Raw genomic sequence first — 26,941 nt, forward strand, 5'->3', positions numbered from 1 at the left:
GGGAGGACTTGAAAGTTGGGGGTGAGTTGAGGGATAGGGGCTGGGAACATTTCTCATTCTGATTGGTAGTTGATGCTGGCTGTCTGCCGGAACCTCAGCTGGAGCTGTCGGCGGGAATAACTACAAGGGTTCACCCAGATTCTAGGGGAGGTAACCTAGGCCCTGCCTATCAATGCAAAAAGTGCCAAAATCACATTGTGAGAACACATGGGAGAGGAGCACAAGTAGCAGCCACTTTTGGAAAATGTAATTTTTCTCCTCTTTTCAGGGAAAAGAGTAGGGTATGTTAGGGTACTCAAGACCACCACCAGGTTTGTTGATTTTATACACACACACACACACACACATACACAGATGTCCCTCAACTTACAATGCAGTTATGTCCCAATCAACCCATCTAAGTTGAAAATATTGTGAAGTTGAAATACATTTAATACCCTGATAAACACAACATAATGTCAAAAAATTATAAGTGGAACCATTATAAGTTGGGGACTATCTGTATAATTGTACTCATGGCTATGATTTATTACAGAAAAAGAACACAAAGCAAAGAGAAAAGGTATATGGACTGACATCCAGAGGAAGCCAGGTGTAAACTTCCAAGAGATCTCTCCCAGTGGAGGCACACAAGAAGAGCATAATTCCACCAATAATGAGTTGTGAAGTGCTGTCTACTGGGGAGTTCATTAGCGACACAGTGCCCAGGGCTTTGTGGGGGTGGTTATGTAGGCATCCTCTGCCTAGCATGTACCAAAAATCTCAGACTCCCAGCAGGTGTTCAGCATAAGCCACATTGTTTGCAGTGTGTATCTGCAATTGTTTGCAAACAGTTTAGGCACCAGGAGCCATTCTAATCAGGGAATCCTTATCTTGAAAACCAAATTTCTGGATGTAGCCAAGGGCTAACATTATAAACAGGCTTTTAAAGAGATAGTAGTCTCAGTTTTGCTATGTTACCTCCTTTCTGCACACAGGGGATGGAAAAGTATCTCTGAGAAAGTGAGAGTTTTCTTAAAGAAAAATTAAACACTTCCTATAGGAACTATTTAAATTATGGAATCAAACTAAGCTTCAAAATGATTGAAGAGTTAGTGTTTTCCCACTGCTGGTGGGCTCATGAAGGCAGCCAGTTATCAGTTAGATATATTTCTTCTGCATATGTGAGTGGAAGACAGTTATATTTACAACACCCTAACATAATATTAATAGTTAAATCTTTGCTCAACATTTATTTAGTGGGGATGGGAAGAAGTGTTTAGAAATTCTGTATATAAACAGATTGGTGAATTACCAGATGTTGCTATTGGCTGGTCCACTATCTGATGCTGCACAGACACTGAGCTGTGACAAAGTTTACTTAAGGTAGGACAAGCATTGAAAACTTTTTCTGAGACCTTCAGGTAGATGAGGGTAACTAGAAGAATTTGTCTGTGATGTAGAATGGGTGGGCATTAGTGCACAATGGCTTACGCAGCACCAGACTGAAAGAGTCATTTAACAAGAAGAACTTAGAGGACTTACATGTTTAACTGGGGATAAAGAACCAAAGAACCAAATGCCAAAATTGAAGCAACAATAAAAAATTTTCTAACAAACAAAAAAACATCCCGGACCACATGGTTTCACACCCAAATTTTACCAGACCTACAAAGAAGAACTGATGCCTATCCTGCAGAAATTATTCCATAACTTCAAGAAGGAAGAAATCTTCCCAACACATTTTATGAAGCCAATATTACCTTGATACCAAAGCCAGGAAAGACTCAACAAAACTACAGACCAATATTTCTTATGAATATAGATGCAAAAATTCTCAATAAAATCCTAGCAAACTGAATTCAGCTGCACATCAAAAAAATAATCCATCACGACCAAGTGGGCTTCATCCCAGAGATGCAAGGTTAGTTCAACATACGTAAATCATAAATGTAATTCACCACATAAATAGAAGTGAAAACAAAGACCATATGATCTACTCAATAGATGCAGAAAAAGCATTTGACAAAATTCAGCACCTTTTGTGATAAGAACACTTAACAAAACAGGCATACACAGGACTAACCTTTAAATGATAAAAGCCATATACAACACACCAACAGCCAACATCATACTGAACGGGGAAAAACTAAAAGCATTCCTGCTTAGAACTGGAACCAGACAAGGTTACCCACTATCACCACTTCTATTCAACATAGTGCTAGAAGTCCTAGCCAGAGCAATCAGATAAGAGAAGGAAATCAAGGGTATCCAAATGAGAGCAGAAGAGGTCAAACTATCGCTCTTTGCTGATGATATGATCTTACATCTAGAAAACCCCAAAGATTCTGCCAAGAGATTCCCAGAATTGATAAACAAATTCAGCAAAGTTTCAGGTTACAAAACAACATACCCAAATCAGTAGCATTCATATATGCCAATAACAGTCAAGCTAAGGACCAAATCAAAGACAATATCTTTCACAATAGCAACAAAGAAAATAAAATACCTAGGAATATATTTAACTAAGGAGGTGAAAGACCTCTACAGGGAGAACTACAAAACACTGTGGAAGGAAATAGCAGAGGACATAAACAGATGGAAAAACATATAATGGCCATGGAATGGCAGAATCAATATTGTTAAAATGTCTATACTACTCTAAGTGATCTATAGATTCAATGCAATCCCTGTTAAAATACCAAAATCATTTTTCATAGATCTAGAAAAATTAATTTTAAGCTTCATAGGGAACCAGAGAAGATACTGTAGAACCAAAGCAACCTTAAGCAAAAAGAACAAATTGGGAGGCATCAATTTATCAGACTTTGGGCTATTCTACAAGGCTCTAGTAACCAAAACAGCATGGTTCTGGCACAAGAACAGAGACATAGACCAAAGAATCAGAACAGAGAACTCAGATATAAAACCATACTCATATTTCCATCTGATCTTTGACAAAGCAGACAAAAACATACACTGGGGAAAAGAATTCCTATTTAATAAATGGTGCTGGGAAAATTGGACAGCCACAAAAGAAGACTGAAACAGAATCTGCACCTCTCACCACTCACAAAAGTTAACTCATGATGGATAACATACTTAAACCTAAGGCATGAAATTACAAGAATTCTAGAAGAAAATATTGGAAAAACTCTTATAGACATTGGCATAGGCAAAGAATTTAAGAAGAATAATCCAAAGGCAATCAAAGCAACAATAGAAATAAATAAATGGGACCTGATCAAATTAAAAAGCTTCTGCACAGCCAAGAAAACAATCATTACAGCAAACAGACAACCTACAGAATGGGAGTAAATATTTGCATGCCATATATCCAATAAAGGGCTGATAACGAGAATCTATAAAGAACTGATGCAAATCAGCAAGAAAAAAATCAAACAACCCCATTAAAAAGTGGGCAAAAGAGATAAACTTTTCAAAAGAAGACTAATAGCCAACAAACACATAAAAAAATACTCAACATCTCTAATCATAAGGGAAATGCAAATCAAAACCACAATGAGATATCACTTAACTCCAGTGAGAATAGCTTTTATCAAAAAGTCTAAAAAGGACAAATGCTGTCATGGATGTGGAGAGATAGGAACACTTATACATTGCTGGTAAGACTGCAAACTAGTACAACCTTTATGGAAAGTAGAATGGAGATACCTCAAAGAACTAGAAGTAGACCTACCATTTGATCCAGCAATCCCACTACTAGGTATTTACCCAAAGGAAAAAAGACATTCTATAAAAAAGATACCTGCACTCAAATGTTTATAGCAGCACAATTCACAATTGCAAAGATGTAGAAACAGCCCAAGTGCCCATCAATACATGAGTGAATTAATAAAATGCGGTGTATGTATACCATGGAGTACTAATGAACTAATAATACCTCTTGTATTAACCTGGATGAAACTGAAAACCATTCTTCTAAGTGAAGTATCACAAGAATTGAAAAAAAAAACACCACATGTACTCACCATTAAATTGGAACTAATCTATCAACATTTATGTCCACATAAGGAAATAACATTCTTTGGAAATCAAGCAGGTGGGAGGCAGGAGAAGGGAATGGGTAAGTTCAGACCTAACAGGTACAATGCACACATCTGGGTGATGGGCACACCTATAACCTTGACTCAAATGGTACAAAAGCAATTTATGTAACCAAAGTTTGTACCCCTGTAATATTCTGAAATAAAAAAAAATAAAAATAAAATACCTATGTGTCATTATATATAGTTCAAAAATAACAATATTCTAATTAGTTATGATTTCAATTGAAAATAAAATAATTTAGTAACTTTTATAAAAAAAAAAAAAAAAGAAGAAGAAGAACAACCAAAGATGATTCATAGCTTCAAACCTGGATGGCTGGGAGAGTCATAATAACACTAACAAGAATAAGAAAGACATGGGGATGGGGGAGGACTTGTTTTGGGGGAAAATGATGAGTCACATTTTAGACATTTTAAATTCGAGATGACATCAGTACAAAATGTTTCTTTGGAAAGTGGTGCTGTGGGACAGATGGCCTGGAGAGAAGTCAGTGCCCTATGCGCAGCAGTGATCATCGGCAGGGAAAAAATAGTTATAAAGAACATTTTTGGCCCCAGGGATGATATTTGAATATAGACTGTGGATTACACAATTGTACTGTATCCATTCTCCTGATATTGGAAAACTATACCATAGCTATATGTCCTTGTTCTTAGAAAATACACATCGAACTATGTAGGGGGAAATAGGCATGGTGTCTTTAGCCTATTTTCATGTGGAAAACAACTGGTGACTCTGTGGAAAGATTACATGGGAACTCCTTGTACAATTCTTGAAAGTTTCCTATAAGTTTGAAATTATATAACAATAAAGTTTATTCCCAAAAGATGGTTGGTGCAGAGCCATGGGAGTGGATGAGTTCTCTGAGGTTGCATGAAATTAGAGGAGCAGGGGCCTGGGCCCCAAATGTTGGGGATTCCCATGGTTGGGTCCATAAAGAAGCCATGGAGGACAAAGGAAAGGGAAAGAGAAAGGGTTGCAATGTCATAGATTCTGAAGCAGGAGGGAGGTTGAAGAATGCAACCTCCAAGTGGTAGCCAACAATTGTTAACTTCCAAAGAAGCATGGTGGAGAGCAAGACTTGACAAAACACAACAGTATTAATCAATCTCTAGTCATCTTTGAGTGTTCTGTTTCTGTGAAGGGATGAGGAAATTCAATAAAACATGCTGGTAAAAGGTGGAAAAGAGAGAGTGTCAGGGGAAGGAACACTGAAGGCAAAACAGGCCCTGCAGAAACAGGAAGCACTAAAGTTTTCAGCAGCAAAAGAATCACTACAGGGGAAAACTGGCCTTAAGAAACTGGTTAAGAAAGCTTTCTTCTTCCTTTTCTTCTCTTTCTCTTCCTTCCTCTTTTTCTTTAACAGATCATGGCAAGATAAGTTAGGATGTTAAAGGAGAGTTCTCTTGGTGAGTGGTTTCCCCAATCGACCTTCCCTCATGAAGGACAAACAGAACATGGTTGTACCACCTCCATCAGTAAAATGTGTCAACGTTTAAATGATGGGCTCTTATATGCCCACCCACCTCCAACCCCATTGCCCCTCAGGTGCTATGTCCTTACTCTAAGCAGCATCTGCACCTTTTTTTTTTTAAATTTCAGCTCATTATGGGGGTACAAAAGTTCAGGTTATATATATTGCCCATGCCTCCCCATCCCCCCGAGTCTGAGCTTCAAGTGTGTCCATTCCCTAGACAGTGCACATCACACTCATGATGTACGTATGCACCCATCCCCTCCCCCCACTCCCATCCCCCTCCAGTCAGAACTTCAAGCATGTCCATTCCCCAGGCAGTGCGCATCGCACTCATCAAGTAGGTATACACCCAACTCTTCCCCCCAGCCCCCACCTCTGTCCGATACCCAATTGGTGTTATTCCCAAATGTGCACTCAGGGAAATCAGTTTGCTGGTGAGTACATGTAGTGCTTTTTTTCCATTCTTGGAATACTTCACTTAATAGAATGGGTTCCAACTCTCTCCAGGAGAACCAAAGAGATGCCATATCGCCATTATTTCTAATAGCTGAGTAATATTCCATGGTATACATATACCACATTTTGCTAATGCATTCATGAATTGATGGGCATTTGGGTTATTTCCACATCTTTGAAATTGTGAATTGTGCTGCTATAAACATTCGGGTGCAGCTGTCTTTTTTATAGAATGACTTTTGTTCTTCTGGGTAGATGCCCAATAATGGGATTGCTGGATCAAATGGTAGGTGTACTTGAATCTGTTTAAGGTATCTCCGGTTGCACTAGTTTACAATCCCACCAGCAGTGTATGAGTGTTCCCGTCTCTCCGCATCCATGCCAACATGTATTGTTTTGGGACTTTTTGATAAAGGCCATTCTCACTGGAGTTAAGTGATATCTCATTGTGGTTTTGATTTGCATTTCCCTGATGATTAGAGATGTTGAACATTTTTTCATATGTTTGTTAGCCATTTTTGTATCTTCTTTTGAAAAATGTCTATTCATGTCCTTTGCCCACTTTTTGATAGGGTTGTTCGATTTTTTCTTACTGATTTTCCTGAGTTCCAAATAGATTCTTGTTATCAGTCCTTTATCTGATGTGTAGTATGCAAAAATTTTTTCCCATTCTGTAGGTTGTCTGTTTACTCTCGTGACTGTTTCTTTGGCTGTGCAGAAGCTTTTTAATTTGATCAGGATAAAATGACACTGTTGTTTCTTACTCCACTGTATACCCAGTCCTCATCCAATTTTTTCCCATCTTCTGGTAGGCTAGTCTTTGGTTATAATTATTCTTATTTGGTTTCATCCTTTTTCTTTAGGATCTTTTGTTTGTGATAGTTTTATTTTTCAAGGTCATTTTCAGTTGTAGGCCTGCCTTCTGGAACATCAGTAACTCTGTCTAATTTAATATTATAAGGTAATTTGAAAACACAGTCTCAATTCCTTCATCCAGATCATCCATAAAAATGCATAATGGGTTATGTTTCCTGGCCAAATCAGTCACTGCAAACTAACCTTGTGTCCACCATTAAAGATAGCTATTAGCCACCTGGCATTAGTACAGCAAAGACCATTCTTCCCTAGTACTCCTATAAGTATGCTCATTTTGGCATTCCATTTACTCTTAAAAAGGTATTTGAGGCAGCAAGCTTATTTATGTGAATGTCACGTTGGATGGAATGAAAGTAGATATAAAAGTAAACTGCTGTGATATTTTGTCTCCCTATTTTTGGTATACATCATGAATAAAAGTCTTTACCACTCATATGCACTCGACTGAAGACCTGCCTTTCACTAATAAGGTTGTCTTCTAAGCACACATGCAGAGGGTGTGGGAGGAGAATAAAAAGTTCCCTGCAGCCAAACCCACCTTATCTACCCTGGAGACCAGTAGGGGGGACGGGCTTCTCAGACAGAGCCCCTCATTTATTTCCTTCACTAAATTTCAAAGATTTTATTTCTGTTGTATATTCCCCCACCCCGTGATTGCATCACAAACAAAAGTAATTGGCAAAAGTAGCTATATTAAATATGTAACTAGTGGGATATATTTTTGTTATATATTTAAGAAACATTTACTACTCCTACTTATTTGATAAAATTTTAGGAGGGAAAAGTTTTTGTAACAAATATAGGTATCAATAGAACACGAGACTCTTAACTACAGGAAGAGTCATGGGAAGTACAAAGAAGTTTAAGCTGTGGGTAAAAATATATCTATATCATTAATGAATCCAGTCAACATAGTAAGGTTTGATTACAAAGAAAAATATGGAGATCTATGCGAACAAACATTTCGCAAAATAAGCTGATATTTAAAGATTAATAGCACACAAATTTTAGTTATGGCCAGTATCAAAAACCAAGCAATATGATATTAAACATTAGCTATTGGTATGTTTTTTTCTTCCTAATGCACAAATTTTGATTGGTCCTATCACTTCAATCATATATAACAGAAATATCATTTTTTTCATTCTTCTATGTGAGGACATTTACCTCTGCCACTTGGTGAGACTTAATGGGTTATATATAAATTTGAGGCCTAGGGTTCTCAATTTTCAAAACTTTTTTTTTTCCTCTTTATGAAAGTCAAATATGTTCACTGTAAAAATTAAAGATAATCAAAAAGAAGAAAATAATCTCTCTCATAATCCCAAGTTCTCTGAAGTAGAACTGAGCTTTATGACCTAACCCAGAAACAAAAGGTAGACCGTGGTTATATAACTCCAGAAGGCAATATAAGCAAAGGGAAAGCTTCAGGAAAAACAGGGTATCTTTCCACTAAAAGCACACAATATTAAAAAATACTTGGGAATCTGAATTTCCTGAGAATTGAGACCCCACAATTTCTCTTTTTTTGGTGATACACAAGATGAGCAGGAGAAGGTAAAATATTTATCTCCTAATTTTTAAGTAGATTTGAATTAAATGTCTGACAAGGTCTTTAATCAAAAAGATTACTTGGTCATAAATAAATGACTATTTCAATGGCACAGGATCAATGAGATCAAATAAAATCAAATAGTAGAATTTGAGAGCCAGAGACCTTTTAATGATCATTCTGTCTGCATCAGTCAGGGTTCTCCGGAGAAACAGAACCAATAGGAGATACACACACACACACACACACACACACACACAAGAGATTGAGATAGATTTTAAGGAATTGACTCATGTGATGGTGGGGGCTGGAAAATTTTAAATCCACAGGGCAGGTTGGCAGGCTGGAAACTCAGGCAGGATTTCTATGTTACAATCTTGAGGTTGAACTCCTTCTTTTCCAGGAAACGTCAGTTTTTGGGTTTAAGGCTGTCAACTGATTGGATGAGGCCCACTCACGTTATTGAGGATAATCTACTTCAAGTCACTTGATTGTAAATGTTACCTTTACAAAATACCTTCAAGCCAACATCTAGACCACTATTTGACTAAACAGGGCTTTATAGCCTAGCTAAGTTGATTTATAAAATTAACCATCATACTGTCCAACCCGCTAATCTTAAAGTGAGAGGACTAGGGCCTACAAAGTTTGAGTAAGTAATTGTTGACTCATGTTTGTACAAAGTGGCTGAAAATATGGTGTCTGGTGTCAGACCTGGGTTTACTTTAGACACTTAGCTGTTGTGTTATTACTAATACTTAACCTCTCTGGGACACAGGTTCCTCAATATATAATTCTGATGGCTTGGTTTCCCAGGATAATTGTGAGGATTAAGTGAGCTAAGACACATAAGCTAACAAAGCCAGTGTCTGGAATGTGGTAGACACCTAGTAAGTATAACTTCATTCCTTCTCCCTCCCTTTATTTCTTCTGTCTTCTCTCTCCTTCCTCTCTTCCTTTCTTCTTTCCATCTTTCCTTCCTTCCTTCTACCTATCTACCAGCAACTATATAATCTAACCAATAAGGCAAATCCCAATGTATCCCAGTCAACTGGGGAAGCTATGGAAGCGCTGTGGAGCTATGTGAGCAACTCCCAGCAGATCCTGAGGTTGAAGCTGGGGCCTAGGAAATGTGGTTCTTAGTGCTGGCAGAATGACATGAGACTCAGAACCAGAACTGTTTGCCTATCAACCTATATAAAACCATGCCTTCGTGGATAAAGGCAAGGTTAACACATATACGTACAATACACATTGAGGTCTTTCAAATAGGATGTTTAGGTTGGAAAGGCCATCATCTCCTACTGAACCCAAGTCATAGAGAGCTGGTTCCATGGTTAAAAAGCAGCAGCATTATGGAACACTCTGGCATGGGTTATAAGATACTAGGCACAACCACATGGCCCCTTTCCTCTTCTCCAATTCCAGCCCCTACCACTACCTCATTTGCAGAAGATTCTAAAACTCTCACTTATTCCATTTCCGTGAATAGCATATGATAAGATAAACAAGAATACTCAGCAAAAGGCAGTTATTCTTTTGTCAGTGAATGAGAACATTAACAGAACAATAAAAAAAGAGAAAATTACATAGTGGATATATTCAGATGCAGTACAAATAAAAGTAGCACTAGAATAAAAGTAATGAAGCTACATTAGGAAGCCTGCAACATTACTTAGTTAAATTTCAGCCTTAATTTTCCAGGTAAAAGTTTGGCAAAACCACACTTTTTTCCAGACTCCAGGCTTTTGTACCTGATTATTCTATGTGGCCAGATTTACTTGCACAACTTTTCTTGCTATTATTTTTTAAAACAACCAAAAAACAGACAAGAAGAAGAAAATAAAAAGACTGTCTATACAAGAATTAAAATGGGGAAGACAAAAGAGACACAGAATAGAGCAAAGATACAAAAAACAGGCCTCAAAACAACTGGGAATTGAAAGCTGATTTAGCTCTGACAGGTGAGACTTCCTGTAGAACCTCCACCCTGTTCTGGATTCACTCTCTGCCCCAGCTCTTTCTTTTCCAGCAAGACATTCTTTCTATGTCTTCTTTTTAAGGGTCTTGGTAGGCATCCCTTCCTAGAAAGGAGAAAACTAAAGGCAATTCCTGTCTTTGGGGAATTTCTTTTATGTGAAAGAGCCTAATTAAATCATAAAGGGCTCCTAATGGTATACTACCTGCACTCCCATCTCTGATTTCTAGCCAAGATGCATTTTTGGTCTGGGATGATACTCAAAAGTATTTATCAGCCAGTCCAACTGAGCAAGTCCTAGAGGTCCCTGGTCAGCCAGGTACTAAACTGGCTTCTAGGAGGTCCAGGCTGAACCAATTTAGCCATCAGATACAGGAAGCACAATGCCAAGGTCCATGATACTTTTAGGGGCCCATGTTTTAATTTCTTTTAAAATCAGATTTTTTTAAATGAATATAACAACAATGTAAATGTACTTACTGCCACTCAATTACACACTAAAGAAAGGGCTAAAATGAGAAATTTTATGTTATGTATTTTATTGTATAAAAAAATGCATATAGGCCTGGCATGGTGGCTCACCCCTGTAATCCCAGCACTTTGGGAGGCCAAGGTGGGAGGATTGCTTGAGGCCAGGAGTTTGAGGTTACAAACTCAGGCCACTGTACTTCAGCCTGGTTGACAGAGGGAGACCCCATCTCTAAAAAAAAAGCACAGATGCCATTCTGAAAAACAAACTCTATCAAACAACAGAAACTCATAGCTAAGCCAGAAAATGATGCTAGTAATATAATATCCATAAACATCTCAGGGCAGAAACCAATGGCAACTATTATACAGGAAATTTTCTTTAAAATATGGCATATAAATCCAAGAGTATTTCCCAGGGGGGAAAAAAATGAGTATTTTGTGATTTAGTTTTACATAACAGTACTCATTGGTATTTGGTAATAATTTCAGGAGGATTAACAACATGGTTTTATTACATGGCCATAAAATAAAATAAAACAGTCAAAAATAAGCAACTATTCAAACAGTATAAAAGAAGGGGGAAAAGGTGGGTATTCTTTACAAAATACAAAGAAGAAATATAGCTTAAGATAGATACTCTTTAATAAGCTTTAAATTAAAAAAGAATATAATCCAATTTTAATTATGTTTGTCTTTATACAAACTCAGTTATAAAATATTGTTTAATTTTTTTTAATGCAGGAAGTGACCCATGAAGGCAAAGTGCTTAAGGCCCAGGAAAGTCATAATGCAACCCTGAGTCCAGGGAGTGCAGGGCGGGGCTGGGCCAGCAGCATCCTGGGAGACTTGAGACCACAGCTAATTTTCAACCGGTACAGAAATATCAATATTTTAACAATGCTATGTCTGTACCATTGCACTGAGTCCCAATGGTAGGACAGGCCAGTCATGCCACTGATAGAAATAACTGTTAAACAGATACAGTTTCTCTTCTGTACTATGAAAAATACACAGACCCCTTGTGGTCAATTTGGGATGCAAGCCAACTTTAAAACATAATTCCTCTATTAAAAACTTCCTCAGTTTTCTATCTCTGAATGAACTAGGTTATACAACAGTTTTTCGGGTTTTTTTTTTAAACTCATGTCTGAAAAGATAATTGAAAAGGCAGCTCTATTGAGAAAAATAAAATAGCATTTCACACTCAATACCGACCAACCGGATATACCCAAATGGTAGCTGCAAGGCTGGGAAGATGCTCCCTGAAGTTCACTGAGGGCTTGGTCACCTGACTCACAGTCTTTGGCCCCACCTTTTTGTCCCACTGTAAGGCTGATTTTCAACACCCACATTTTGGATCTAGCCAACATTCTAATGAACCATTCCTTCCCCTTCGAAAGTCAATGGATTTGATTCCACTCCAGAAACTCACTCCCACGGCCACACCCTAGACCCTGTCATTCCCCAGAATTGTCCCACCTCTGAAATAATAAATTCCAATATACCCTCTTTGATCATTACTTCCTATTCTTCAATTCTCTCACTCCTTCACTACAGTCCTATTTGTTTTTTTGTTAATCAACATTTTCCTTCCTTTGACTCCTCAACTTCCTGAGTTTGCTGGTTCCTGACTGAACTAATTGTTTTCTTTTCCCTTCCTGAGTATGTGCAGTCAACTCCTCACAACTCCCCACTGTTGTCCTCAGCTCACTTCCCCCTTGTCCTAAAGGCTCACCTACCAAACAGCCAATCTTGGACCAATCCCCTAACGCACCTTCTTTGGGAGATAATGGAGAAGATTTCAAGAGAAGGTATCTTTAATTGAAATTGAGATGAGTTCTAATAAGCATCCAGCTTAAGAGGTGTAGTTCAGAAGAAATAGCTTGCAATTCTCTTCCACTTCTCTCCTTGGAAACAACTTCATAACTTCCTAATCATCTGTATTTCACTAGTATGATTAGAGCTATGGGGTGATAATCTGCATTCCCTTCACTTCCTGTAATGCTGTCCCACTTTATACAAATATGAATTAAGCAAATTTAAGAGACCATAATATAAAAATTAATAAAGTCTTAATTCATGCACATTTGAAATAATATGAATCCAAATATTTTCAAATTTCCTCAAAAATTGCATAATTGCAGAGGTAGGAGGCAGAATGAATGGTGAACTGTGTTTATGCAAAGGCCACATGGTGAAGTCTCTAGCAAGTAAATAAATAGTCTCCTTCCTTTGTCAGTATTTTGTGACTCATACATTTATGTGCATGGTAACTCTTACATTAGCATTCAATCACTGTTCTTCTGTAATTTAACCAACCACTGTTACTATAATTTAAAATATTTTTTGTATTCAATAAAAATGTAATGCAAGCATTCATTAAATGTGGGTGTTAGAAGCAGTGCTAAAATCATGCCCCAAAATCAATTACTTGGGCACAGAAGTCAGAATTGAACAAACAAATCTCTCAAATAAAGGCAAACAACTGCTAAAGTGTGCCTTGCTGTTCATGTGGAAGAAGCAATGTGAGAAATATTAGAAATAATGCTGAAAAAATTAAAAGCATGAATACATAACACAATAGCTAAAGATTTACTTGCCCTGAGAATACATCCCACATTGTTTATAATTATATTTAGTCCTTTGAATTTTTTGAGTTTTTAATTAGGTGTCTTGCAACTGCCGTTTATTTAAAGATGGAGTCAAATCCCATTTAAATTAAAAAAATGGACCTGAAATGTATTTTTAAATAATATATTTGTTTCCTTGCAGTTTTTCTTTTTTTTTAAGCATTTAAAATTTTTATTTTTCACTTTCTATTTTAAGTGTATAATTAAACATATTCATTGTAGAAAAAATAGGGAATACAGATCAATAAAGAAAAAAATTAAAATGGAAATTCTCATAAATTCTATCATCTAGAGGTAATTGTCATTTGTTGTATATCCCTCTGCAACTTTTTCTATGCAAATTTATATGCATAAACGTTTAAAATTTTTCTGTATGGAAAAAATTTCAACATATAAGAGTAGGTGAAGCAGTATAATGAACTTCCATGTATCAGTCACCCAGTTCCAACAATTTTCAACTCAGGACCCATCTTGTTTTCATCTATACTCCCACCCACTTAACCTCCCCTCACCCTACATTATTTTGAAACAAATCTCAGACAGACTTCAGTATGTACCTCTAAAACAGCAGCCCCCAGCCTATTTGGCACCAGGTACTGGTTTCATGGAAGACAGTTTTTCTGATGGGATTGGAGGGCGGATGGCCAGGGTGGGAGCTCCGGCGGAGGGGCTGTAAATGCAGATGAAGCTTTGCTTGCCACTGCTCACCTCCTGCAGTGTGCCCCCTCCAAGGGGTTAAAAATTTCAGTTGTCCCATAAATGTTGTAATTTTGTTTTTATAGTTTCCATTATGAATCAGGATTCAAGTGAAATCTGCATCTACAATTGATGGCTGTCTCTTAGATATTTTTTAGTTTACTGGATCCTCCTCCATCTCTGTCTCTCTCCTTTTTTTCCTTAAAATTTGATTATAGAAGAAACAGTCATTTGTCATTTACAGTGTTGCAGAATTTTGCTCATTACTTCTCCATGGTTATGTTACTCTGTCTTCTTTGTTTCCTTTACATTATATAGTAGCTGGATATAGAGGTTTGATTGGATTCTGGGGGTTTGTTTTTTTTTTTTTTTATTTCATCTTGTTATGGGGGATACAGAATTGCAGGTTACATACGTTGCTCCTGTACCGCCTTTCCCCCCAAGTCAGAGCTCCAGGCGTGTCTGTTCCCCAGGTCGTGCGCATTGCACCCATCATGAGGTATATATCCCTCCCTTCCCCACGCCCCCTTCCCGAGTCAGCACCTTCAAGTGTTACCGCTCCCCAAACGGTGCGCAATGCACTCATTGTGTAGGCATACCCCCATCCCCTCCCCCCCACCTCAGTCTGATATGCTATTGGTGTTGTTCCCCTTGCAGTTTTTCTGATTATAATCCACTATGCTTGTTGCATTAGAAAATTCTAAAAAGTATAAAGATGAAGAAAATCACCTAGAATCTCACTATCCTATGGACAACTTTACTAGCATTTTGGTAGTTTCTCCAGCTTTTAAAATTGTCTCTACATTTTTTATAGTTTAGATAAAATATACATGGCATTTTGTATCTTAATGTTTTTCTTAACCTTAGATAAAGATTTATTAAAACACTAAAAACTATCTATGGACACTATAAAGGCTGTTCAATATCTCATTATATAACATTTTTGATTAACATTATTTCTAATACCAAATATTTAAGTACTTTTCAAGTTTTGCCATTATAAATAATTCAGTGATGAGTATATTTGGGTATAAATTTGTAGAACAGGACTGAAACAATATTTTAGTTAATTCTGTGATGACTTGTTTTGCTTATAGCTAACAGCCAAATTCCGCTTTTGTATGCAAGGCTTGCTTGCTTAACGCTTGGTTGTGACAGAGAGCTAAAAACATGCTCCAATGCAGTTAGAGAAAAACAACCACGAGTTGCTTCCTGATAAGGGGGCCAAGGCCTGATCAACACGTGAACAAGCTTGTGAAGGGCGTATGTCCCCTTATCGTAAGTAACTGGCTGTAACGAATTCCAGCAAAGAGTATAAAAGACATGTACTCCCGCTGCGCGGGGTCCCTACCCATGGAAAGAGACCACTGCGTTGGTGCTCGGGGCTTGGACCCTAGCTAGCTAGTCAATAAACTCCTTTGCCTTTTGCAGCCTCAGTGACTCTGTCATTCTGTTCCCGGGGCCGAGGGAATCCAGCTAACAAATTTTATCCCATTTGAATTATTTTTCTTCAGAGAAGTTTCCTAGAAGAAGAATTATTAGATCAAATGGTATTTTTAAAATATTGCCAATTTTATTTGCAAAAATGTCTTATTGTTTTCACTCACCTCTTTTATTATTTGTAAATTGAGTATTTTCCCTATCTTTCTAGTTATTTGATTATATTTCCTACTTTGTAAATTGCCCATGTGTGTCCTTTGCTCATTTTTCTAGGGCCATTAACATTTTTTCTACCGATATGTGAGTTCTTTTTGTATTAAGCATATTAATCCATAATCTGCCATATTTCACCATATTTGCTGTTTTTACGACTTACATGCTATTTTTAAATTAAAAAAATAACATATAATAAAGGTGGTCTCCTAAATCCTTTGCTTCCCTAAATTCTGCCACTTTTTCAAAAAATTTCTGATTATGCTCATCTGTTTACTCTTTCAAATAATTCTTAGAATCTTAGAATTCTGATAGAAAACAAAATCCACTGGGATTTTGATTGTAATTATGTTAAATTTATAAATTTAATTTATAATTATTTTAGTTTTTCAGTTCCCTAAAATGGTAGTTATTCCCTTTGATTTGAGATAGCTGCTTCAGTTATGTTTTGGTTCATATTTTAAAACAAACAAACTTAATGGCTTCAGTTTTTTCTTGTGGTCTGTCATGGGCTGTAGGCGGGTGGCAGCTGGAGCTGCAGTCCAGGCTCAGCTAAGCTAGATGTCCAAGATGGCTTCCTCACTGGTAAGTCAAGCTTGTCCCTGTCGGTATTCCTCCCCAGGGTCCCTCCCTCCAGCACAGTAGCCCGGATTGCTCACCTGGTAGCTCAGGGCACCAGAGGCAGAAGGAATCTTCTTAAGGCAAGGCTTAGAACTGGTGCAGGGTCATTTTTGTCATGTTCTAGTGATCAAATCAGTCTGACAGCTCAGACTCAAGATGGAGGGATACCTCCTTGATGGGAAAGAGGCCTGTGCAAGCAGCAAGGTCGGCCATTTTTGGAGATAAACTGCCACATCTTTTATTGATCTTAGTAAAATTTTCCTCATAAAAGTATTTTAAATTTTTATTGCTATAATAATTTATATGTTTTTCCTTTTATAACTTACTAACTGGTTAGTGCCAATATGAAGGAAACCTATTGTCTTATTTATTCTAATTACTTTTCATTTTAATATCTTGGTTTTCTTAAGCATATCATTATACTATCTAAAAATAAAGATGACCTTTTGTCCCTCTTCTTTATCAAAAATTAAGTCTCTTATTTCTACCTCATGTCTATGGCACCTGTTAAGACTTCAAGAACAGGCCAATAGGAAGTAACTTGTTTTGTCTCTGTTGTATAACTTTTAAAGTACAAATATATTCAACTTATAAACTGGATTTTTTAAATTAACATATGTTTCCCAGAGCTAAATTAAGCCACTTACTTTTACGTGCCGATGCAATACAAATGAATAGAAAAGTAGGTTCTTATTCCAGATAAACTGAATTCAGGAAGGGGGGGGCAATAAAATAAGATGAAGAAGAAAGTGACTAATATATTTTAGGTACTGCAGTATTTTCTCCCTGAAATCTATAAACCTTCAAAAATAAATCATAACCATAAAACATTCTATTGCCTCCCACAAATAGCTAATATCTCTAAATAAATAAAAATATCATAAATCTCAGCAATTTCTCCTTTCTCCCCAAGTTTGACTATTGACACTAGATGTACAGAATCACTTTAAGCACATAAATAGGTATTAGAATACGGCTCTTGTACTCACACGTGGCTGATAATCATACCGTGGAGGGTAGCTTTCAGCGTATGTTGTCAATGTAAACCTAAGAGGGATAAGTCAATGTTTGAGAAATGAATGACTTCAAAAAGATATTTTAAATTTTTAGTGGTATATGCCTTATGTGAAATAAAAACATATTAGGAAGGTATGGCCCGAATAAAACTTTTAAACCCCACAAGTCTCCCAAGCTCTGCATACAGTATTACCCGCTGCCAGCAGGGTACCCCTCCTTCAATTACAGACGCTTCCCTATCCTTGGGGGATGCGTTCTGAGACGGCAGGTGGATGCCTGAAACCACAGATAGCACGGAACCTGACTGCCCGCAATTGGAACATGTTTCTGTTCGAGTCTTCCACCCACTAATTTCCACCCTTTTCCATCTTACTAAGCGCTTATCATGCCCTGTGGCTGTAACTTTTGCAGTTGGAGGTGCAACAGCAAAACTAGCAAGAATTTCTTTTTTTTTTCTTTACAATTTCATAGATAGGAAATTCACTTTTACCATAGATTTTAGCAACCTCAGTATATGATTTTTTTTTTCTTTCCTTAAGTTGAGAACTTTCACCTTTTCATTTAAAGGAAGCACTTTACAGCTTCTCTTCAACATATGTGAGTTACTAGTACCACTGCTACTGTCAATGGGTCTATTATTAAGTAAAATAAGGGTTACTCGAACACAAGCCACTCTAACAACACCATGACACCATGACAGCCCGTCTGGTAGCCCAGACAGCTACAAAGTGCGGCGACTGATGGGCAGGCAGAGAGCTTAGAGTAAACACACTGAGCAAAGGGAGAGTTCACGCACCCCCGCCCCCGCCACCCCAGGGCTAGATGGAGCTGTAAGGCACAAGATTTTATCATGCTACTCAGAGCAGCATGCAATTTAAAACTTACAAATTATTTCTGGAATTTTCCATTTAATATTTTCCGACTGCAGTTGACCACAGGTAACAAACTGTGGCAAGTCAAACCATGGATGAGCGGGGACTGCTGTACTTCCAGTCCACCACTCTCCTAACTACCCAGTCCCAAATCCCTCAGCTCAGGTGCTCTGCACTCCAGGCATTCTCTTTACCACCCACTTCCTGCCTCCAAAAACCTTTTGACCCCATGCCCACATTCTCTGCTAGATGACAGCTGAAGAGATAAGACAACCAAAGAGACTGAGATTACCTAGTGTCCCCAACCTCCACCCCATTAAACACACAGAAATGCTAGCTGAAATACTGCCCCCACCCCCAAAGTCTGCAAGCCTAGCCAAGCTCAAAGGGGAAGCCCTGAGGTGCTAGAAATGAAGAGGATATGCATTACAATGGGAAATCACAGATTGATGCTCCAAGGATAGACGATGGAGTTTGAACTACATATCTAAAGTAAGAGACATGGCCTTAGGCTTACAGGGGTCAAAGAGCTAAACTCCTAATTAAAGCCAAGTATCTGTAAAGGCTGTATCTCCATAGAAAAGAGACAGAGAAACCTCAGTTACCAGTCCAGGGAAATTTGCAAGCAAGTTCCTCTCTGTTTGGAGCTCAGGGTGGGGGAAAAAATATTCTCTTATGAGAAATTAAAACTCCACTTCTATTCCTGGCAATATTATGGGGCTAGATGGTCAAAGAAACTCTTCTGAATACTGCATACTTAAAAATACTGGGTAAAAGGAAATTTTTTAAAGTTTTAATGCATGGCTGACCTGATGGGAAATAAAAGAATCCAACAAGAAATCACAAAATAAGTCCAACTTAGATGGGCTATTGGATACAGGTGCTAGTATTGACCCTGGTGATAACCACCAATTGGTGCCAGGTTCTCTAGGTGTGTTTCCCAGAGTAGCATCAGTAGCAGCACCTGGGAAGTTGATAGAAATGCAAATACCTGAGTCCCACTCCAAAACAACTGAATTAGGAACTCTGGGGCCCAGCTGTAGCTTAACACGCCCTCCAGGTGATTCTGATGTACACCACAGTTGGAGTACTAATGATTAAAGGAACAAACTTTGGAAGCGTAACTTTCAAACCAGGAACCTAAAAAAAAAAAAAAAAAAAAAAAGACCAAGACTAATCTAGTAGGAGGCAGAAAAAGAGAATAAAAGGAATACGGGAAAACCATTTCTGCTCATAAGTTAAAATAATAAAAAATAGCCTGGCCTCGGTGGCTCACATTGATAATCCTAGCACTTTGCAAGGCTGAGGCAGGAGGATTGCTTGAGGCCAGGAGTTCAAGTGAAATCTTGTCTCTAAAAAAGTTTATTTTTAACTAGCCCGGCTTGGTGGTGTGTGCTTGTAGTCCTAGCTGCTCAGGAGGCTAGGGTAGGCTTGAGCCAAGGAATTCAAGGTTACAGTGAGCTATGACTGGGCTATTGCACTCCAGTCTGGGTGACAGAGTGAGACCCTGTCTTAGTAATAGTAATAACGATAAAATATCTTAGCAATCACAATAAAAATAACGGTTAAACCTATCAGGAAAAATATTTTCTCAGACTTCAGATTGAACATCATACTGTATTTTTAAAAAATATCCAAAGGCATGCTTTTACATCTAAAATAAAATTATTTTCAAAGAAAGCTGAAAGCCAAAAGTCTATAAATTTTATATATAGCAATATGTACATATATATATATAGCCAAAAGGAAATTGTATTCTTGTATTAATATCATATGTAAGAGACTTTGAGCCCAGAATTACTAGTTATAAAGGTTATTACCCACTGATTAAAAGAACAAGTCACCAAGAAGATACGTAACAATCCTAAGTCAATAAATCTAACAACATGTAGCATATGTAAGGCAAAAATGAGGCAGAATTACAAAGATAAAATAACAAATCCACAGTCATAGAGGAAGATTGTAATGCATTCTTCAACCCTTCAGTTCCTTAAATATAAATATCCACATACATCATCCAAAATCATACAGGCCAATAGCAAAGCAAATAAAATCACACAATTGCTCATATGTAGAGTATATGGAAGATAGTGTATACTACAAACTTTAATTTATGTGTAAGTGGGAGAACAGTCCAGAATTAGAAGAGCAGATCAGAGTCCATTCTAGAAATTCTAGAACAGAATCAGGCAGGAATTACGTGGAAGAGAAGAGAGGCGGCAAGTCCCTAGCTCAGACAGAACATAGAGAACATGGCCCACAGAGAGAGCATCCTTCCCCTGATGAGGAAATACCGAGAACAGGTCTGACACCAGATAGTCTGAACCTTGGCTTTCCAAGAGAGCATGCAGCACCAGAATGGCAGTCCTGGGAAGGCACTGCTTCTGGGAAACAGGGGGGAGACTAGGAAGGTAAAGGAAATAAGAAATCACCAATACCTGAAATTAAGGCTGCAATAGCCACAAGATGATATCACAGTATCAATAGACATCACTCCCTCTCATTCCTCACCACCCCCAGAGAAGCATCATTAATTAAACAAGCTTCACTTCACTGTTATAACAGAAGAGGGCACTCTTGAACTAAGATATTGAGTAAATTGCCCAAAGTTCTCATTTTCCCCTGGGTAGAATTACCTATGATGGCTGTTAGTCCAGGAAAATCCAATATGCTTAAAATGAACAGAAAAAGGCAACATTACTATAAGAAGAACACAATAAATGAGAATCAAAACTAAGCTCATGAGAATCCTACTCAGATATATTCCCAGTCACAGAAGCCTCCATCAGGATTTCTATTCAATAATGCAATAGCCTAGAAAATGTAGTAAAACAAGAAAAATAAGCATAAGTACAGTATCATAATTGGAATGGAGGAAACAAAATTTTTATCTTCCATGGATAATAAGGTTGTCTACATTAAAAATCCAAGAGAATCTACAAATCATAACGACAAGCAAGTTTTAACAAGGTTGTTGGATACAAGAGCAATATACAAAAATAGCATACATCCATATACCAGCAATAAGAAGTTAGAAAGCATAGAGCGGAAAAATCCCATTTATAATTGCAACAAAATCTGTTTCCTATCAGAGTAATATAACATAAGACATGAGACATTTATAGACAAAATTATAAAATTTTATCGAAGGACATAAAATAATTTCTTCATTTATGGATGTGATGATGGCAGTTATTCCATCCAACAAATGTAAAAAACTGCCAATCCAAACATCAACAGATGTTTTTTGAAACTTGACAAACAAATCTTAATAGTCACATGACTCTATAAAGTACCACGGGGAGTCAAGATGACTTTGAAAAAGTAGCAGATGGTTAAATTCCCTCTTCCAGATATCAAGGCTTAACATAAAGCCATATCAATTGAGATAATGTTGTATTGGTAGAGGGAAATATAAATAAACCAATTGAATGAAATATAAAGCCCAGAAATAGACCCGCTGATATATAGGAATTTGGTGTATGATGGAAATTACAAATTAGTGAGGAAAGAGTGGATCAAATGGTGCTGAATTAATTGTCTAGTGTTATAAAAAATGTTATATATGTGCATATATGTTACATATACATGTAAATGTATGTGTGTACATAAGTATAAATATATAAATATTCTAAAGGGTTTACAGTTTGACATTTCACATGTAAGTCTTGAGTAAATTATAATTTAAACCTGTTGGTCAAAAGACACCATAAACAAAGTTATAAGAAAAGTCATAAACTGGAAGAAGATATGTATTATGAATTTCACCAAAAGAGGATTAGTACCCAGAATAATTTTTTAAGAAAAACTCTTGCAAATCAATAAGAGACAAAATCCCAATGGAAAATTGGACAAAAGCTAAAAAAATCAATTCACAATAAAAGAAATCAGAATAGCTAATAAATATTTGAAAATAAATTGTCTTAAAATTCAGTCTTAAATTCAGTAATTAGTGAAATGCAAAGTAAAACAACAATGAAGTACCATTTCATATTCATTAAGATTAATAAAAATTAAAAATCCTTATAATATTTACCAGGATATGAAAGAATATGTTCATGCACTACTAGTGGCAATATCTTGCAAGATTGAAAGTACATATGTCTTTTTACTCAGCAATTCTGAGTATGAAGGAACTCTTTTTAAAAATTTTATTGTAAATTGACAATGTGGGGTGCGGGCGTTGAGACAGGGTCTTGCTCTGTTGCCCTGGCTAGAATGCAGTGGCATCATGATAGCTCACTGCAACCTCAGACTCCTGGACTCAGGTGATCCTCCTGCCTCAGCCTCCCAAGTAGCTGGGCCTACAGGCATGTACCATCACACTCAGATAATGTTTTCTATTTTTTGTAGAAATGGGGTCTCATTCTTGATCAGGCTAGTCTGGAACTCCCGGCCTCAAGTGATCCTCCTGCCTCACCCTCCCAAAGTGCTAGGATTACAGATATGAGCCACCATGCCCGGCCAACAATTTTTAATTGTATATATTTATGGGGTATAAAGAAACTCTTGCATATATATTCAAGGAGATGTGTATAAGAATGTTCATGGTAGCTTTTTTTTTTTTTTTTTTGCCAAAGTGAAAATTTGGAAGCTAATGTCCTTCAATAGAGTGGATATATTGGATGGCTATGTAAATCATCATAAATCATTTCTTTAAAAAATTATGAAGCAAATATGGTAAAAATACTAACTTACATTGTAACAGGGTAATGAGTATGGGTGTTTGAAGGGGATTTTATATATAATGTAAATATTCTATAAGCTTAATATATGTTTAAGTGTTAATAGATGACAATGAACTTGTTTCCCTACCCTCTCCTCACCCAAAGTTATGACTCAAGAGATGCTTATCAGGAATCCCCATCAAACACTGGAGAGTTGCTTCAAGCTGGCTGACCTTGCAAGTCAGTATTTGGGTATCTCTCTACTCAAAGCAGGCAGAAGCCTATTCCTCCTACAATCAGGCCCTTCTTCTTCTCCTTACTATCACTTCCTAGCACAGAGTCTCATACAAAGCAGGCACTGAAAAATATTTATTAAAATGATTAGAGCAATACAAATAAAATTAGAATATAAAGACACATAGATTTACTACACTGAGACTGCAATGTAGATAGAGGTAAAAGATTAAAACATTCAATTATCTTTCTAAAAAGGCATCGTGGCTCAACAAAATGGAAACTTTTATAATCTTGAATAATGACTGTTAGTCAATTACATATAAACCCTTTGTGATTGCCCCTCGTCCCCCCCAATTTTTTTTTTTTTTTTTTTTGAGACAGAATCTCACTTCATTGCCCTGAGGAGAGTGCCCTGGCATCATCATAGCTCACAGCAACCTCGAACTCCTGGGCTTGAGTGATCCTCCTGCCTCAGCCTCCCAAGTAGCTGGGACTACAGACATGTGCCACCATACCTGGCTAATTTTTTCTATTTTTAGTAGAGACAGGGTCTCACTCTTGCTCAGGCTGGTCTAGAACTCCTGAACTCAAGCAATCCTCCCGCCTCGACCTCCCAGAGTGCTAGGATTACAGGCGTGAGCCACTGCGCCCACACTCCCCCACACACACACCTCTTTAATGTGAAGAACAGAGGAATAAATAATCTTTAAGTGATAAATAGGGAGTACATTATGTGTGTGCCAAATTTGAAATAAGGTGGTCTTTTGAGAATAAAAACATGAGAAAGCAACATGGATATTCCTCTTAGATATCAGCTGTAGCAGAAAGAACAAGTCTGTTAGAAGAACAATGGCCATCAGAGAAACCGGGGAAAGCAAGAGATCAGAAAGACAAGGGAGGCATTAGTTCTAGGCATGTCCTAGGGAAGTGGTGTCCTGGTTCATAGATAGATCTCTCTGGCTCTGGAGGCAGAGCTGGACTACATTGATGTGAGTGAGCTGGGTGGACTCATTGTCAGCCAATGATGTTTGAAGCCTTTATTTGGAACCACCAGGAGCAAGCCTGTGCCATGGGCTTTGCTCTACCACTCCCATCCTACCTGCAGCTGATGGGCCCAAATAGCCACCTGTTCAGGGTCCTCCTCTGGGATTCCCTTTCTTAATGGAACCCAACAGGAAAGGGCCAGTCACTCTCCTATGACAGCAAGCAAGGGATATAACAGCCTTACCATGTGGAAGAAGGTGGTCCTCAGAGGGAGGGAAAAAAGCCAACAGGAAGAGAATCACAAAAGCTCTTTACTCGAGATTCCAATGAACTCTGACACCAGGCTCTTCCATAGACTTTCCCAGAGTTCCATGAGGTTCTCCTGTACTCTTAATAAACTCCCCCTTTTGCCCAAGATAATTTTATGTATTTTCTTTTTTTTTTTTTTTTTTTGAGACAGAGTCTCACTTTGTTGCCCAGGCTAGAGTGAGTGCCGTGGTGTCAGCTTAGCTCACAGCAACCTCAGACTCCTGGGCTTAAGAGATCCTACTGCCCCAGCCTCCCGAGTAGCTGGGACTACAGGCATGCACCACCATGCCCAGCTAATTTTTTCTATATAGATTTTTAGTTGTCCATATAATTTTTTTCTATTTTTAGTAGAGATGGGGTCTCGCTCTTGCTCAGGCTGGTCTCGATCTCCTGACCTTGAGCGATCCACCTGCCTCGGCCTCCCAGAGTGCTAGGATTACAGGCGTGAGCCACCGCGCCCGGGCAGCCCAAGATCATTTTAATTGTGTTTCTGTCACTTACAACTGAAAGAGTTCCATTACAACCAGGCAATCAGAGTCTAAGGCCATTAATCATTATAATCATATACGTAACTCCCCTTGCTCTGATTCCAAACACTGAGCAACATTCTGATTAGAGTTTGGCTCCCCATATGTTTTTTTACAGAGAGAGAATGCTTTTATTAGGCTGACGTGACTGTCTGGTGTGCTTGAAAGTTTTATTTCTCATTATAAATTAACTAATTAGAATTCTGGCTTTTCCTGTGAGTTTAACGAGCACAAGTCCATCTCCATGCGTCAGATAAATTCTGAAGCACAGACAAAATGATCTTTCTGGCAATGTAAAACTGAAGGTGAGAAGCTGGTAAATTCACCAGGATAATGCCACACTGTGAAGGTGCTTGGAAATTAGACAGCTGGTTTTCACCGAGCACCACCCACAATTTGCCACGCGTGCCCTCTTTGACCTTTAATGATGATGCACTTCGTAAGGTAGAGAAAAACTAAAGACAGTTTGTAAGAAGTCTGATATTGAAGTTATCATTAAAGCCGTGGTGTTAGTTAAAATATCTATGCCTGCCCTAACATCACTGGTAACATGTGTGAATCAATGACAAGATGATGGACCCAAATCCACAGAATCACAGTTTCTTAGATTTGAAAGAACCTTAACGGCCAATTGTTTCCTTTCTGTTTCGCCTGGAGGAGGGGGCAGACATTTTCTCATCAGGCTTCCTAGTGGCCAGAATAGCATGAGACATGTACTCACCAAATCAGATGGTTCCATCTAGGCGTCTGAATCTGAGTAAGTGACTCAAAGAAGCAGGGAATTGATGTAGAATTAATTTCATCACTGGCAGCAGGAGAAGCAGCATCCATTATTTACGACAAGTATAGCCACAGAGCGCCAGGGAGCCTACTGGACTCCGTGCTGGAGGCGGGGAGGTGGGGGGGGTGGGTAGCTCATGACCACTCTGGGAAATTCTGTTTCATTCTTAAACCATCTTTAAAAAAGTTTTTTTTTTATCTTGAGCTGATATGGACATCCCTGTCATTTCATCTTACTTCTACCACTGAATGAAGCCACACAGACCAAATCTGATAGCTCTTCCACAGCTGCTGATGCCAGGCCTATTATTTAGAAATCAGCCTCTAAGAAGCTACTGGGCAAGAGGTGGAGAGGAAAGATGAAATGCAGGACAATTGGAATCTGCTTTTACTCCCGATCCAAGCCAAGTACTTGCTAAGGTCCCTAGCCCCTTTGCAAGCAGTTCTCCCCTCCCATCAAGAACACAAAACTGTGACCCAGAGATTTTAGTGTCTGCTTTGCCACTAATCAGTCACGGCACCTTGAGAAAGTCACTTAATCACCCTGCATTTAAACTCCCCCCATTAGTATCTGCTCCATAAATATTTACAGAATAGATGGATGAATCAATTAATTGGATTCCTTGGTTATTTCTGTACTTTGATTTCCTCCTCTATACATTAAAAAATACCCACCCAAATGACCTTGTGTGATTATTAGGCAGAATGGAATAATAATAGATAATGCATGTGAAAATACCTTCAAGAATGTGGAGCACTATATACATTTAAGCATAAAAGACAATGCAATGTAATGGTTAATGACACAGGCTCCGCAGTCAGACATGAGTTTAAAATCCAACTCTGGTGTTTACTAGGTAAAGAACTTTTAAAAAGTTACTTTACCCATCTGAATTCTTTTTAATGGGGATAGTTGCAGTATCTATCCTAAAGAAAGAGAGTTAAATAGAATAAGGCATGTAAAGCCCTTAGAGCTCAGTACCAGACACACAATTAATGCTCATTAATGGTAGAAGAGAAAACTACACTGTAATGATATTAATAAAACAGTGGACAGGCATGATTCTCTGCATTTTAAATGGATTACA

General features: G+C 37.9%; 1 protein-coding gene across 2 annotated transcripts in view; it reads right to left on the reverse strand.

Annotated features, from left to right (window-relative positions):
• Nucleotides 1–26,941, reverse strand: part of CFAP95 (cilia and flagella associated protein 95) — an 83,823-nt gene that overhangs the window by 4,881 nt on the left and 52,001 nt on the right. The window contains exon 5 of one of the 2 annotated variants that reach the window (XM_069474128.1): nt 17,450–17,507. The exons of the other annotated variant lie outside the window; for it this stretch is intronic. Within the exon in view, the coding sequence (XP_069330229.1) occupies nt 17,450–17,507 (58 nt within the window). The remainder of the gene's footprint in view (nt 1–17,449; nt 17,508–26,941) is intronic. 2 annotated transcript variants of the gene reach the window in all.

This window comes from Eulemur rufifrons, chromosome 7 (assembly GCF_041146395.1).
Source record: "Eulemur rufifrons isolate Redbay chromosome 7, OSU_ERuf_1, whole genome shotgun sequence".
Lineage (NCBI taxonomy): Eukaryota > Metazoa > Chordata > Mammalia > Primates > Lemuridae > Eulemur > Eulemur rufifrons.